We start from the raw sequence: 17,614 nt of genomic DNA on the forward strand, positions 1-17,614 counted from the left end.
GGGATGGAGTAAATTACCATCCTTAATTGAGCTTTTAAAAGTAAATCAAGATTGAGCAATAACTAAAAAGATTTAATTTTAAAAACAAAAGCATTAAATTGGTTTCTAAATAACGAGTAATAACCATTAAAAAGAAAAAAAACAACATGTTAACATGAACCCTTCAACACAACATGAAACTGTAAATTGAATATTTGGAGACTAATGTCCAAGGTTTCATGGCCGGCTGATTCCTTCTCTCAGCCCTGAATTTCTTTATATAGAATCTCGGTCCCTTTTGGGCCTTTACATGAATAGCCGACAGCTGCACCAATACAACGGTCAAGATCATCTCCGAAAGATCCCTTTCACAAGATCATCTCTCGAAGATCCCTTGCTTCCCTAGATACTGCGTGCACTGCAACCAATCACGCAGTGCAGGCAACAATTTCGTCCTCCTAGAATCTTGCGGTATTACCACGAGATTATACTCCATGGTTTTTAGAGAGAGAAGGGGGCGTTGAAGACTTGGCGAGGGCAGGCTGGTAGCAGCTAGTAGTCGCGACTGCTTGGAAAGTGTATATTCTATGCGATACAGGTTCTTGATGTCGAGCGGGCAGGTGTACCTCGAGAGAAATTCATCTATAGTAATCGATTGGATACGGAGAGCAGACAGATATGGTAATGGACATCCTTTTATTCGTGAGACCCGCAGATTGGTTCAGAAGATGGATGAATTTTAGACAGCATATGTGTTATGAGAGGTAAACAGGACAGTTCGCCCCCTTCATCGTCCAGCATTCTGGAGAGTTCTTCTAGACATCTATAGTTGATATAGCTTCTCTTTTGTATATTTACTTTCTCGTAATTTTGCACAATGTACTAGCGTTAGGGTTATGTGGATTACTATTTTCACCCAAATAAATATTAAAAACAAACTCGGCGAGGGCGTGGCCCACTCCAGGCCAAGCGGCAAATCGACGCGGATGGATAGGTGGGTCCCAAATCTTGGCGATACAAACGAAATAGGATGGAGAAAGAAAAAAAAACGTTGCCAAAAAGGGCTAGACTTTAACGGCTATTTTTATATTTTTCTCCTATTTCCTTGCGAAACAAGTCTATTTTTGCCCTATAAAGGCCCCCCTCGCCTCATGCAATTCTCGCCCGCTCCCCGACCTCCGCCTTTTATTTCCTGCTGGAGCCATCCCGCCACTAGGTTTCCCTCCCTCCTCCGCCGCCTGCCTCTAGGGTTCCGCTTCCTCCGCCGCCGGAGTTAGATATCCTTTCTGTTCTGTTCTCTGTTTTGTTTTCCTTTTCTTTCTTCCCTTCTCCTGGAGAGAGATCGAAGAAGCAATCCTCCCTTTCTCCTAGATCGTCCGTTCTTTCGTCTCAGATCTGTGATCCCGGCCAGATCCACGGCGGTTGGTCTCCCAGATCCTACAAGTCCTCTCCTCTTTCTTCCCCATTTTTTGATCGCTGTTTTTGTTTTCTCCGTCTTCTGAAGGTCCGGGCGTGGGGATATCCGGCGACTCTAAAGCCGAGCTAGAGTTTTTCTCCTCTGTTCAACTCTCTCCTGCCTCGTTTGGGGGGGTAGCCGGGGCTCCGGCCTCGGCGGCTATCAGAGCCCCCTTCTTCAAATCTGATAAAAATTTAGCGTTTTTTTCTTCCATTTTTCCTGCGATCGGGAAGAGATGCCGGCCCTGGCCTGCGTAGACGCTGCAGTCCCCCCTCCTGGCTACGGCCTCGCCTGGGATGGCTCTCTTCCTGCGCCGGGAACATTTCCCGGCGGCGCTTCGACCGCTGTGACGGCGGACCTCGAACACCTCTCCCCTTGGTCCCCCGACCTCTCCGCCGCCCTCTACAAGATCGACGGCTGGGGCGCCCCCTACTTCACCGTGAACGCCGCCGGCAACATCGCCGTCCGACCTTACGGGCCCGTCACCCTCCCCCACCAGGAGATCGACCTGATGAAGGTCGTCCGGAAGGCCTCCGACCCGAAATCCGCCGGCGGCCTTGGCCTCCAGCTCCCCCTTATTGTCCGCCTCCCCGACGTTCTCCGCCACCGCCTCGAGTCCCTCCACTCCGCCTTCGACTTCGCCATCCGGTCCTCCGGCTACGGAGCCCACTACCAGGGCGTCTACCCGGTCAAGTGCAACCAGGACCGGTTCATCGTGGAGGACGTCGTCGAGTTCGGCTCCCCCTTCCGTTTCGGCCTCGAGGCCGGATCCAAGCCGGAGCTCCTCCTCGCCATGAGCTGCCTAGCGCGGGGCAGCCCCGAGGCCTTCCTTATCTGCAACGGCTACAAGGACGAGGAGTACGTCGCCCTGGCCCTCCTCGCCCGGACCCTGGATCTGAACGCGGTGATCGTCCTCGAGCAGGAGGAAGAGCTCGACACAGTTGTGGAGACCAGCCGGAGGCTCGGAATCCGGCCGGTGATCGGCCTCCGGGCGAAGCTCCGGACCCGGCACTCCGGCCACTTCGGGTCGACCTCCGGCGAGAAGGGAAAGTTCGGCCTGACGACGGCCCATATCCTCTCGGTGGCCCGGAAGCTCCAGCGGCTCGAGATGCTCGACTGCCTCCAGATCCTCCACTTCCACCTCGGATCGCAGATCCCTTCCACCACCCTCCTGGCGGACGGCGTCAGCGAGGCCGCCCATATCTACTGCGAGCTGGCGCGGCTGGGGGCGGCGATGCGCGTGATCGACGTGGGGGGCGGCCTCGGCATCGACTACGACGGCTCCCACTCCAGCGGCTCGGACATGTCCGTCGGATACAGCCTCGACGAGTACGCCGACGCCGTGATCCAGGCGGTCCAATACGCGTGCGACCGGAAGGGCGTGCGCCACCCCATACTCTGCAGTGAGAGCGGTCGCGCCCTGGTGTCCCACCACTCAGTCCTCGTCTTCGAGGCCGTGTCGTCCACCACTGCGGCTGCGGTCGACCCGGCCGCCGCCCTCGGGGCCGGCCCGGCCTACTTCCTCGATGAGTTGCCCGACGACGCGCGCGGCGATTACAGGGATCTGATAGCGGCCGCCTTCCAGGCCGAGTGCGACAAGTCCCTGATTTACATGGACCAGCTGAAGAGGAAATGTGTCGAGCAGTTCAAGGACGGCGTGCTGGGGATCGAACACCTGGCGGCGGTGGACGGGCTCTGCGAGCTGGTGGCGAACGAGATCGGGGCGGCTAATCCGGTCAAGACGTACCATGTGAATCTCTCGTTCTTCACCTCGATGCCGGATTTCTGGGCGATCGGGCAGCTGTTCCCCATCGTACCGATCCACCGGCTCGACCAGCGGCCACGCGTGGAGGGGGTGCTGTCGGACCTGACCTGCGACAGCGACGGCAAGGCAGACCGCTTCATCGGGGGGCGACCAAGCCTCCCGCTGCACGAGTTCGGCGGCGGCCGCGGCGGCCGCGGCGGCCGCGGCGGTAGCGGTAAGGAGGGGGGTTACTACCTGGGGATGTTTATGGGCGGGGCTTACCAGGAGGCGCTCGGGGGGCTGCACAACCTGTTCGGGGGGCCGAGCGTTGTGCGGGTGACGCAGAGCGACGGGCCGCACTGCTTCGCGGTGACGCAGGCGGTGCCAGGGCCGTCGTGCGCGGACGTCCTGCGATCGATGCAGCACGAGCCCGAGCTCATGTTCGAGGCGCTCAAGATGCGGGCCGAGGAGTCCGGCGCTCGGGGAGGGGGGAGGAACGCCGGAGCCGTGGCTACTGCCCTTGCCCGCGCCTTCCACTCCATGCCGTACCTCGTCGTCGGTGGTGACTCCGGCGGGGATGGGATGAGCAGCGACTCGGAGGTGTCCGCCGGAGGTACGGAGGTCGGCGACGATGGTAGCTACGAGGAGTGGGAGTTTATGAGGCGCCTGAGCATGTGAAGGGGTGTATTGGACGGAGTTGGAGATCCGTTTGTCGTGTGTCGTTGGAGTGCGTCGCAGTATTCTTTTTTTCATGGACCGGGAATCCAGAGTCATTTTCCTTGCTTTCAAAATGTTCGTTCCATTGCCTTCAAAAGAAAATCTCGTAAAAAAAGTATGAGAGCTGATCTCTGGGGAATATGAATCCAAAATTATCATAATTTTTTTAAATAAATTATGAAGCCGTTAATATCTGCTTCAAATTTTAAAGTCCATTGTTTGATGGAAATAATTAGTTTCAGAGAATCAGTGTGGGTCAGCAAAAATAAACAACTTTGTCAAAGATATAGATGGAATAATTTCAGCGCCTATCTCGACCTAGTCAACAGTAAGAATCTGGTGGCCCCTTCCCTCTCTACGGGAAAAGGAATGACAGGAAGTACATCATTAATTGCGCTAAGATGATAATGGAGAAGAAAGCCAAAACGCATTTAATAGAACTTAATGAAGAAAACATCGCCAGATAGAAATTTTTGGATTTGAAGAAAAAAAATATATAGGAATAAATTGTGGTAAAGTTACTATGTCCAATATAGTGATTAGTGACCCATGCAGATCTATTAGTGCAGCACGGTACAAACCCATGCCGTGCTGTGCCGGAGTGTACCGAAACAAGGAGAGGGGGACAGTGAGAAGAAAAGTGAGGGGGAGAGAAGGAGAGAAAAGCCTAACACCCAACACTAGAGGGTTAGAGAGAAAAGAATGGGAGAAAGAGGGACGACTAGAGGAGGGAGAGGGAGCGAGAGAGAGAGGGAGATCTTGGGAATCTCCGCCAGAAAAGCATAGGCTGCTTCCAAAGATGAAGCAGGCAGTAGTGGAAGCCAACTACAATCGCTAGGCTGTGGGAGATGGAATGGAGAAGGAAATGAGGGAAAGCCGACGTAGGAGAGGGAGAGCTTCTAATGCATGGGAGCAGGCATCCAAGAAGGGGGGAGAGGGAGAGAGAGGGAGGGAGAGAGAGAGAGAGAGAGGGAAATAAATCGCGCGACATTAAGTGGGGCGGGCGGTGGAGGGGGCTCAGGATTTTATTAAGAGTTATAAATACTGTGACAACCGGCTAAAGAAGCAAGCAGGACCAAGTTTTCCGGTATTTCAGGTACTCCAGAGGGAAGTAGGACTTTGGCGGAAAGTTCCAGCAAAAAATCCTGTCGGTGATCCCTACAGTTGATGGCCTAAAAGGCTGCTGAACGGGGTGAGCGGGTGTGCGAGCTTTGAGATTCGTGCGCTGGGGGCGGTCATTGGGGAAATTGGTCGAACAGCTGCGAGGTGTGTGCCATGGCTGAACCTGGAGCTGGGCCGTCGGAGACGCCGGTGCCGTGGAAGGATGGAGGGCCAAATTCCGCTGCCCCCAAGTTTGCGGCGAAGGGCCCTTCGTGGGCGGAGGTGGCGAGGGGTGCGTCGAGGCAACCAGAATGGACAAGCCACCGCATCTCCCCTCGTGAACTGGAAGTGATACAGAACAGATTCATTGAGGTGGTGGTGGTGTCGGAGGAGGAGCTGGAGGCTGCACGCTTGGAATGGAGGAGCACCAAGGTCTTGGTGAGGAGCCTGGGGAGGAGCATTCCTGTTGATTGGGTGGCGAGAGAAGTACAACGGGCAGGGCGTCTAGAGTACAAGGTCGAGTGTTTCCCGTTGGCGGAGGGCTTCATCGCCGTTAGGTTCGCCAATGAGGCGGATAGGGAGGCAGCTCTGTGGAATGGTCCTTGGATTGTTGGTGGTCAGATGTTGGCCATGGACCGGTGGCGGCCCAACTTCATCCCGGGAGCCGGAGGAATCGGGCGGGTGGTTGTTTGGCTTTGTCTGCCCGGATTACCTCTGGATTACTGGAAGAAGGAAACCATCCTTCGGATTGCGGCGAGGGCCGGCAATCCGCTGGCATTGGATGGCTTCACAGAGAAGGATAGTAGGTATGGATTCGCCCGGGTAAAGATCGAGTTGGATGGTTCCGTTCCGCTCACACCGAGTACCTTTGTTATGGGAAGATTGGCAGGAGCATAGGTGAAGTTCTGGCAAGGCTTCATCTATGAAAACTTGCCGGCTCCATGCTCCAAATGTGGGCGGATCGGTCACTCGAAGGCGGAGTGTATGTTCATGTCTCCGGCGACGGCGGGGACGGATTCGGCGGAGGAGATCCGTGGTATGGGAAAGTCTGCAGTTGAGAAGGATGTCGCAGAGGCTACTAGGTAGGAGGCCAGGGAGGGAGATGGGTCCGGGGGGGAGGAGTGGGCTTACGGTCCATGGTTGGTAACTAACCGGATTGGATTCCGGCGGGCGCCGGTGTTGACGAACCGGAGGAAGGAGGTGAACGAGTCCAGGGCAAGGAAGAGCTTGGTGCCCACATCTCCACCTCCCGGTCCAAGGGTGATGGGGGATGGATCGTCTTTATCGACCTCCCCGGTGGATCTTGAGGGGTGGCAGAAGCCAACCAAGGTGGCTCGCCGGCGGACGCCAGAGAAGGACATTTTTGTAGCAAGTTTGGGCGTGTCCACGGGCGGTCCGAGTCAACTCGTGCCCGGATCCGGGTCGGGCGCCGAGTTGGGCAAGAGATCTGAAAGCCGGGCCAACATCGACCTGGGCCGGGCTACGGGCAGGCCCAGTTCCGGCAGTCGGTAGTGTTCGGGCGGGCCGAGCCCGAGCCCGAGCCCGTCGAAACGAGCAAGGAGCCCACCAAAGGCGGCGGGCCAATCGGTGGGAGGCTCATCCAACCCCAAGGGAGGGACGATGTCCTCTGTGGCGAAGGCAGGGCGGCCGGGGGCCAGCTTCTGCCGGAGGTGCAAGAGTTCCCCCCGCCCCTTGCGACGGCGCGCAGTTGGCCTCCCCGAAGGGAGCAAGTGCACAAAGGAGGTAGCTTCGGTCCGCGGTTGTCCGAGGAGGCGAGCCGGTTGGGAGGCATTTGGCTCCAGTCCTATCCGCAGCGGCCAGTTTGTCCGAGCTGGAGGCGGTGGGGTCGTCCGGTGTCGGCCCTGATCCGATGGTGGAGTGCCACGACAGAGAAGCTAGAGGCGACGGATCTGGCGCTGGGGCAGAGGATGCAGCCGGTGTGGGGGAAAACTCAAAGCACAGTGTGTGCCATATGGCACGGGGACACAGTTGTTTGGCCTTTGAGCTGGGAACGGGAAGAAGGCAGTGGGTGAATCAAGCTTCATCAAGTATGTTGATGGTCTCAATACAGAGCCAAGAGCGGGGATGACAGAGGGTCTTGCGGAAAAAGATGAAGCCACTGGAGACTTAGTGTGCCATTTGGCACAACCCGACGATGGAAGGGATCACCATCGAATAGTGATTCAGATGATGGCTGCAGCAAAGGGAGTGAGGTCTTGATGACCCAAAGATTGATTCATAGATTGATTTTGATGATCACAAAACCTTGAAGTATAGATACTAATGTTTATGTTGCAAGGAGAAAGATATTTATTTTGCAAGGAACATAGCAAGTTGGAAGAACACAAGAAGGCCTCCAAAGCTCTCAAGTTGGAAGAAAGCTACAATTTATTGGCCCAAGTTTAAAGTTCAAAGGATTCAAATTGGAGGAGTAAAATCAAAAGAAAAATTCAAAAGAACAGTCTTCGAGTCGACTCCAGTGGAATTCGAGTCGACTCCGGAGAAGTATGAGTCGACTCCGGAGAAGTATGTGTCGACTCCGGAGAAGTATGAGTCGACTCCTAGGAGTCACAGGCAGAAAAGTCAGAGAGCAGTTTTCGGGTCTGAGATTCGAGTCGACTCCAGTGGAACGCGAGTCGACTCCGATGGTTGGTAGGTCGACTCCAAAGAAAGCAAGAGTCGACTCTCAGCAGAACACAAAGAAAAAGTCAGAGAGCATTTTTGGGACTCTGAGATTCGAGTCGACTCCCGCATTGCACGAGTCGACTCCGAGACTCCGCGACCATCAACAGACAGAAAACCAAGTTACTGCCTCTGAGATTCGAGTCGACTCCCAGACAGCTCGAGTCGACTCCAAGGCAGCGCTACACCAAGATGGCAGAAGGCTGTGTTTCGCAAACTGAGAGCCGAGTCGACTCCAGGTTAAGACGAGTCGACTCCCAGTCGAGGCAAGCACATTAATTCAAATTTGGAACAGTGGCCGAGTCGTCTCCAGTAAAGCACGAGCCGACTCCTGCAACAGGCGAGTCGACTCCTGATCGCGCGAGTCGACTCCGATCCCAACGGTAATATTGTCAGGAAGTGCAGACTGTGTCCAACGGCTCTATTTTTGTCTCTAACGGCTATATTCTTGTTTCCACGCCATCTAAAGCTATAAAAACAAGAAGAGAGCTAGGGGAGAAATCATGGAAGTGGGAGAAAACATTTAGGAAAGAGATTACAAGGAAAATCTCCCATAAGCACAAAAAGGGCCATCCAAAGAGAAATAGAGAGAAGAAGAGCTTCCAAGTGAATCCCAAAGCTTCCTCTCCATCAGTGTGCTGCCTCGGTGATCCTCTACTTCGTGCCAAATCAGAAGAGGGTCAAGTAAAGAAGAAGTCGAGCTCCTCCATCTTCAAAACTCGTTTGAGGGCTTCTCTTTACTCTATTTGTTTATATTGTTATATTTGCTTGTTTAAGAAGCTTTGATTTGTTTTTATTCTTTGTTTTAATATCTTGTAACTTGATTCAATCAAGGGATTGAATCAAGGGGTTAAAGGTTTGTTGGTGAGCCAAAGGGAAAACCAACGGTGTAAGGTTTGTTGGTGAGCCAAAGGGAAAACCAACGGGGTTTAGGTTTGTTGGTGAGCCGAGGGTAAAACCAACGTGTAAGGGTTCGATTGTGATCCCGGAAAAACAATCGGAGGTGGTTCTAGTCGGTGAGCCTGGAAAAACCGACCGAGTTCGTTGTGACCTCGTAAAACAACAAGTTGGGTTGTGAGCTTGTAAAACAACCGGCTGTAATCTGTAGGATTATAGTGAAATTCCCAAGAAGTCTTGGGGAGTGGATGTAGGTGCTGGGGTGCACCGAACCACTATATGTTTGTTGTGTTTGTAATGCTTCTGCTTATTGTCTAACTAACACACTCACTTACTTAGATAAACTGCTTGCTTAACTCTTATCTGGACATCCTTTAGTTGCAAGCATATTTAATCAAGTCACATTCTATACATCAAACTGTTGCTAAGTTTAACTTTCACTGCGCATATATACAACTTAGCATAATTAATCAAAAAGTACTAGAAGTAGTTTAAAAGTTTTAAAAGACCCAATTCACCCCCCCCCCTCTTGGGTTGTATCTACTGGGCAACAAGTGGTATCAGAGCAGGTGCTCAAATATTATTTGTAGTCTTAACCGACTAGAGCCAAAGATCATGACAACTCAAATAGATAGTTTTCTAGGAGAAGGACAATCAATTGATACACCTCCACTATTTAATGGCTTAAACTATACACATTGGAAAATACGCATGCGCGTTTTTATGCAATCACAAAACTATTACTTATGGAAAATCATAATAAATGACCTTCACACACTCTCTCAAACTTTTAATGAAAAGGACTTAGCACAGTTGAATGCTAATGCTATGAACATATTATACTGTGCTATTAAAGAAACAAATTTTAATGAAATTTCTGCATGCTTATCTGCTAAGGAGATCTGGGATACTTTAGAAAATGTTTATGATAAATCTCAGACTAGCTCACATGTGCTTCAATTATATGCTAACAATGAGACTGCAGAAAAGGGTGTTGAATCTCCCTCAGTCGAGTCGACTCCAAGTATCTCAGAATCGACTCTCAAGTTCACCGAGTCGACTCCAATAAGGTCCGAGTCGACTCCGAGGCAAATCAGCTTCCTAAAGACAAAGAAGAAGAGGAAGCAAGAAGAAAGGAAGAAAGAGGTAAAAAGGAAGAGAGCCTTGACCAAGAAAGAGTCTAGCAAGAAAATAGAAGTTAGGAGCAACAATGATGATATTAGCTCCAAGGAACTACAAGAGGTAACCAACTTGTGCTTTATGGCACAAGAAGTCAAGGTAAAATCTGAATCTACTCTTACCTCAAATGATTTTCAAGAAGAATTCTCTTATGATGAATTATTAAATGCTTTTCATGATTTGTATAGTGAATGTAGAAAATTAACTGTAAAGAATAAAAATCTTAAGAAACTAAATTCTGAAAATGAAAGCTTAAGGTCATTTTCAGAAGAATTGATTCAGAAAAATCATAGCTTAATTAAAGAAAATCAAAATTTAAGTAAAGAAATTAATCAATTAAAATCTTTTATTAACAAATTCACCGTAAGTTCAGAACGATTAAAAATGATGTTTGAAAGCCAATATGTTACTTATGATAAATCAAAACTTGGCTTGACTTCTTTACTTAACAATAAATCTCTAGAGAAAAAGGTTATTAATTCACCAAACAAACCATTAAATAAGATAACTTATTTCAAAAATGAAAAGGGTGGGAATAACAACTTTACCTATCGTTCTAGTATAATTAAATCAAATGATAAGGTTATTACTATTAAACAGATATGGGTTCCAAAAGGAACCATATGTCCTAACTCTCAAGGACCCAAGCAAGCTTGGGTACCCAAAATGAAAATATGAGGATGTAGACATAGATGTGCCAAGATACCCATGGAACAAATAGAACCTTCATACAAATGGGTGCTCTAGACACACATCAAAAATGAAACTTAAAATATACTTATGAAAAGTAATTTTAAATGAAATAATAATAATAATGAAATCAGTAATCCTTGCATCTCATCATTATTTTTGCTTTAATATTTGATATGAATTGCTAGTATTGATCAATTTTGTGATATAGAAAATACTTTTGGAAATATAATCAAATCATTTCATTTTATAGTATACTTTACTCACTATTGGATAAGTTGCTAAATGATTAAACAATTTATTAAGAATAACTCTATGAATTCTCTATATGCTTGATTGAGAGTTTTTATCCATGGCATTATTGTTTAAATGATAATGTGTACTTGGTATGCTTTTGAATATATGCACTATGAATACCAAGATTAAAGAAACCATCTTTGGCATATAAAATCAACTCATGCTAGTATGTACTTAATCTCAAAAGACCTTGTCATTGCCTTACTTAGATTATCTTCTAAAAGGTCAAAGCTTGCTATGCATGTTAACTAAGGAAACAAACAAAATCAATTTCTAAATCTAATGATGTTGTTTCCAATACTAAGTTTTCAAAAGCTTACACTGGCTTTGTTCTTGGCACGTAAATTGAAATATTTTCTGCATTGGCACAAACTCACAAAAAGGGTTCAAATGAAAAAGGTTTGCAAAAGTATCATGGGATAGTCTTGAAAACCAATTTTTTATCAAGTTGTGCATAGAAAATAATATTGAATACAATTGTTTCAGCACCAAGGACACCATAAGTAAAATAGGATTAATAGAATTCTTGAAGAAATGAAAAGACAATTGTGTATGATAGTCATCTACTTAAATGTTTTTTAAAAGCTATCATCACTGCTTGTCATACATATGATTTCTATTAAATCTATTTTTTTGATGAAAACTCTTTTTGATCTTCTGAAAAATAGAAAATGAACTATTGCATATCTTTCATATTTATCAGTAGTATATGTTATACTTGATATGGTTTCTTGAAAGTAATGCCAAATCTGATAGAGATATGTCTATCCTTGGATATCATTCATCAAGCAATGCATATAGAATATTCAATGAAAAGATTTTAGTTGCAGAAATATCAATTCATTTTATTATGAGACTAATGATTTATTATCAAGATACTAAAATCAAATTATATATGTACATGGTTAATCTTTTACATATAACAATCTGAAAACATGTTAATAATTAGAACCAAATTGAGCTTTTCAGAAATGCACTTAATGAAGAAAAATTGATGACTACTAAAAGACTAAATCAAGAAAAGATGAAATAGATCTTGATGAAATTCTTGCATGATTAGAAGTAAAGATCACCATTATCATTTGCTTGCTTTATGAGCTTTATATTCTATCAAATGAGTGTGTAGAATGGACTCCTATGTGCTTACTTTATTAAAGAAGATATATGTTAAATAACCACCATATTTGAAAACACTCATTACAAATATGATAAAGCAATATATGATTTGAAACAAGCATCAAAAGCGTGTTATAAAAGCTTAAGCAACCTTTTCGACAGATAGTGATAAATCTATGCATCAAAAAGAAGAATCTATGATATCTTGCTTGCTCATAGCACACATTGATGACATCATTTTTGGTTCTACTAATGAAGAGTTATATTGCAAAGTGAGTTTGAAATATGATGAATGAATTAACATCTTCTCTCAAACTCCAAATTAAGACAAACAGGAAAGGGGATCTTCATTGACCAACGTTAGTCCACAAGAAAACTCTTATAGAAGATTGGCGTGAAGAAGGTATATCTATGACCCCATCTTGTAGAAATTGTAAAGGATGAGCAAAGTAGATCTATTGTTTAAAGCTGTATTGAAGCATGATAGAATAATTATTTTATCATACAGCTAGTAGACCAGATTGTATGCTCATTATGTGACCTTGTGCAAGACTTCAATCTAACTTTAATTAATCATATTTTATTGATAACAAATACGTCATAATCTGAATTTTGATAGAAACAAACGTTTAAGATAAGTTGATTAAAACTTAGTTAACACATCTTATTGATAATTATCTTAAGCAAATAGAATCTAAACTAAATTGATTTGACCTTGATAAATCTGTCTATTGCCTCACATGCTTGTCCTTGAACTATCTTGGTTAATGAATCTATCTCTTTAGTTCAAGTGATATGTGCTTGCTTATATTTAGGCAATCTCTTGAATAAAGTGACTCAACATGCAACTATTGTCATATCTCATATTGAGTCATCTAATTAAAAAATATATATATGTTGGATGAATGCTTTGTATCTTAAAGAAACTAATGACCTTCATGTAAGATACACTAAACATTCACATGCAAACAAGAGAGAGGATCTTCTTCAGCCAAAAGTTCACACATAAGAAATCTAGTTTGGCTTGAAGAACATATAATGAATAGGTAATTTTAGATACCTTTCTCACAAATTAATTGAGCAAAGTCAATAACTTAAATCCTATTATGGCATGATTAAATTCTTTAATTATTAATTTTTGATATCATGTCTATATGTGTATTGACTGACTTATACGTTTAGAAATTGTTTCATGGTTTGCTCAATCTAAAATATTTCTATGGCTGTATCATAACCATGAAATACACAAGTATATGATTAAAACTCTGATTTAGAATGACTTGTGAGAAGCTACGAATTCTTGGGCATAATGAAAATAGTGTTTGCATGATATACCTCTATACGATACATTTCATTATTTCTTTATTCTGCTCTTTCATGTAGATTACTTGAGAATAACAAAAAGAGAGAGAGATAAAGAAAAGAAAATGGACATTGTTCAAGAGATGAAAAATCTGAGCAAAGGCAAGTACTTCAATCTTAAGGAAAAGCAAAACAAACATAATATATTCGGCACATTTGGAAGGGATAAAATCTATAATTAATTACACTCAAACAGGGAGAGTTTGAAGTAAACATTTTAACCTTTCTATATTGCTCATCATAGGGATGGTGCCAATGGGGAGGCTAGTGGTAGTACCCGGCACTATTTGACCCAACTATTCGGTGTAGGGCATATTAGGGACGGCACAAGAGGGAGGCTAGTGGTAGTACCTCGTGCCCCTTCCCAACTCCACCGGATAGGGAGCAAATAGAGTATAGAGCATAAGAAAGTAAAAATGAAAGACAAAGTAAATGAAAGTATATAAGAAGAATCAAGTTTTTTTTATCACTTGAAAACATAATTTAAGGATGAAATCAATGCAAGATAATATTTAAATAGGAGGAATTTATTTGAAAAGAATTGATTTTGATCCTTGACATGCTTGTTCTTATTATTTTAATGTATGACTTAACACTTAATATAGTGTGCATATGGTATGATGTCTTGATTTATGGGTTCTCAATGTTTTACAATGCTTTATGCTTGGATAATTTGATTGAATATTTGGAATACTATATAAATTTTTTTTGTATTGTTAAAAAGAAATTTCAGATTTGTCATTCATAATCATCGTTAAAATCTGAAAGGTGAATAAATTTGTAAAAAGGAGAAGAGAAGGATATTTCTATTTAGGCAAAATGAATTGAGTTTGTTCTATCCTTCAAACCTTGGTATATAATGTGCTAAACATAAATACAAATATTCTGAATATCCTCTTATATGTGTGAAATATGTGTCTTCAATCATAATGATTTAAGATGAGCTACAATGTGGAAGATCCATATCTCAAATTATGACTTTGAAAGCCTCTTTTGAAAATCTTTATGAAATTCAGAATCTGATTTCGTATAAAAGCTTAAACTCAATATGATTTCTAAATAAAATCTTAATTTAAGAAAAACAGAATTAATTTTGATGCCTTGGTTGATTGCTCCGATACGCATCCGAAACATATCTTTTCTTATCGTTAAAATGTACTAATATTGGTCCAAATGATGTGTCTTTCGATGATCTTGATTGCAAACAAAAATTTCTAAATATATGATCTTATTTTGATATTAAAAAGATTTATTGTGTTTCATGAATACATTGGTGAAAAACTATGATTAAGAAATTGAGTTCTATAAATATATATACCTCAATGATCATCTATATATTTTTCTCTCCTACATTCTTAAAGATTTCCATCAGAATATCAATAGAGTGAATGATCTTAAAACTAGAAATATTTCAGTTCACTCAAATGACTCTAAAAGAAAGAAAATGTAAATGCTTTTGAAAGAAACTGAGCTTCAATTGAATCATTTTCTGATTAATACTTTTATACATTTTCTCTAAGATTAGGAGAAAGCATAACTTGTTCTTAAAGGATTAGAAAGAGTGATTACTATAAATTCTGAATAATTCTAGATCACTCTACATTCTTGATATTACAGAATTTCAGTGTTATTCACGTTTATCACTAAAATCTGAAATTCAACAATTAAAATGATTAAAGAAGAATGCATCTTTTGAGGGGGAGCTTTAGATATTCAGTATCCTATCCCAAAGACACTTTATTTATGGATACTCTGAATTTTATGGATTGATTTTGATGAACCTCCTTATATTGCAAGACATGCTTTAATTTCCTTGAGATGAGTTCTATAAAGGTTGTCTTATCTCAAACTATATTTTTGAGATTGACAATCTTATTGAACATTATCTTAGGATTCTAAACTCTTAAATGGAATGATCAATTGAGGGGGAGAAAGAAAATTTCAGAAGGAGAGGTCTTATGGAACTTAATTACATAAATCTATAGGAGAGGGAAAGAATACTAAATGAAAAGTGATCCTAATACTCTCCAATATGTATCATCTGAAATTTAAATCTGAAAATCTTTATGATACACCTTGAGGCATGTTATTTGGTTAATATATCTTCTGCACAAATCATGAACCAAATTGCAATTCAAATAGTTGATCTTAAAGGCCTCTAATTTAATGAAAAAAGGGGAGAATAACGTGTTAAATTTTCTTGAGTATCTCGTAGAAAATATATTTTGGAATTCACTAATGAGTCCTAATTGGCTTGCTCTTTAGAACTTCAATATTGTGCCAATTCATATTTTTATATATGTATCAAATCGTGCTTATTTTCTAAAGGAATAAAAGAAAGTCCTTAAAAGAGCTCTAAGATATATCATAAATTGCATGAATTCATATTTTGGTATTTGTGCCCCAATGCTCTTATTATCATAAAAAGAACTTTGAAGTCATGATCCAACATGATGATATGTTTTTCAAGTATATAAGTTTTGATCTTTTACTCTGAAAATCAATTAAATTGCTCTCATATTGATAAAATACTTAATAGATTGGGCAAAAGGTCTTAAATGAACAAGCTTTCATACTTAGTGAAGAGAGGTTAGATTTCCACTCATATTTTTCCTTGAATATCATTTGTGGTACTTCTTGAATTAACCTAAGCAAGATTCCACCTACACTTGATTAGAAAACTATCTGTGGTATCAAATTAAAAAAACCTCTTGAATTCACACTCGATGTGTTCTGCTCTGATCTTTGTACTTAATGTTTCACTATCTTTTTGATGTTGTCAAAAAGGGGGAGAAATATCTAAGTATATGCTATATACTCAGAATGCTTTATTACTTTGAATTAAATACAAATCAGCTTAAAATTTAAATATGTTGATTGTGTTAAGCTGATTAAATCTAAAGCATTATCATGAAGTATGTTTTTAAATATATATGTTTTCCACTTCATGCAACTTAGCTATGTATTACTTCTAGAAATCAATATCTTTTATATTGCATATACTCCAAGTTTTGTCATCATCAAAAAGGGGGAGATTGATGACCCAAAGATTGATTCATAGATTGATTTTGATGATCACAAAACCTTGAAGTATAGATACTAATGTTTATGTTGCAAGGAGAAAGATATTTATTTTGCAAGGAACATAGCAAGTTGGAAGAACACAAGAAGGCCTCCAAAGCTCTCAAGTTGGAAGAAAGCTACAATTTATTGGCCCAAGTTTAAAGTTCAAAGGATTCAAATTGGAGGAGTAAAATCAAAAGAAAAATTCAAAAGAACAGTCTTCGAGTCGACTCCAGTGGAATTCGAGTCGACTCCGGAGAAGTATGAGTCGACTCCGGAGAAGTATGAGTCGACTCCTAGGAGTCACAGGCAGAAAAGTCAGAGAGCAGTTTTCGGGTCTGAGATTCGAGTCGACTCCAGTGGAACGCGAGTCGACTCCGATGGTTGGTAGGTCGACTCCAAAGAAAGCAAGAGTCGACTCTCAGCGGAACACAAAGAAAAAGTCAGAGAGCATTTTTGGGACTCTGAGATTCGAGTCGACTCCCGCATTGCACGAGTCGACTCCGAGACTCCGCGACCATCAACAGACAGAAAACCAAGTTACTGCCTCTGAGATTCGAGTCGACTCCCAGACAGCTCGAGTCGACTCCAAGGCAGCGCTACACCAAGATGGCAGAAGGCTGTGTTTCGCAAACTGAGAGCCGAGTCGACTCCAGGTTAAGACGAGTCGACTCCCAGTCGAGGCAAGCACATTAATTCAAATTTGGAACAGTGGCCGAGTCGTCTCCAGTAAAGCACGAGCCGACTCCTGCAACAGGCGAGTCGACTCCTGATCGCGCGAGTCGACTCCGATCCCAACGGTAATATTGTCAGGAAGTGCAGACTGTGTCCAACGGCTCTATTTTTGTCTCTAACGGCTATATTCTTGTTTCCACGCCATCTAAAGCTATAAAAACAAGAAGAGAGCTAGGGGAGAAATCATGGAAGTGGGAGAAAACATTTAGGAAAGAGATTACAAGGGAAATCTCCCATAAGCACAAAAAGGGCCATCCAAAGAGAAATAGAGAGAAGAAGAGCTTCCAAGTGAATCCCAAAGCTTCCTCTCCATCAGTGTGCTGCCTCGGTGATCCTCTACTTCGTGCCAAATCAGAAGAGGGTCAAGTAAAGAAGAAGTCGAGCTCCTCCATCTTCAAAACTCGTTTGAGGGCTTCTCTTTACTCTATTTGTTTATATTGTTATATTTGCTTGTTTAAGAAGCTTTGATTTGTTTTTATTCTTTGTTTTAATATCTTGTAACTTGATTCAATCAAGGGATTGAATCAAGGGGTTAAAGGTTTGTTGGTGAGCCAAAGGGAAAACCAACGGTGTAAGGTTTGTTGGTGAGCCAAAGG

General features: G+C 43.2%; 1 protein-coding gene across 1 annotated transcript; it reads left to right on the forward strand.

Annotated features, from left to right (window-relative positions):
* Positions 1 to 1,105: 1,105 nt before the first annotated feature.
* Positions 1,106 to 4,106, forward strand: LOC103705463 (arginine decarboxylase-like). Its single transcript, XM_017842353.5, has one exon. It carries the CDS (start codon positions 1,671 to 1,673, stop codon positions 3,855 to 3,857), a length of 2,187 nt encoding a protein of 728 aa, XP_017697842.4. The 5' UTR covers positions 1,106 to 1,670; the 3' UTR covers positions 3,858 to 4,106.
* Positions 4,107 to 17,614: the final 13,508 nt, after the last annotated feature.

The sequence above is a fragment of the Phoenix dactylifera genome, chromosome 10 (genome assembly GCF_051530095.1).
Source record: "Phoenix dactylifera cultivar Ajwa chromosome 10, Ajwa_hap1_PhDact_Kaust_v1.1, whole genome shotgun sequence".
Classification (NCBI taxonomy): domain Eukaryota; kingdom Viridiplantae; phylum Streptophyta; class Magnoliopsida; order Arecales; family Arecaceae; genus Phoenix; species Phoenix dactylifera.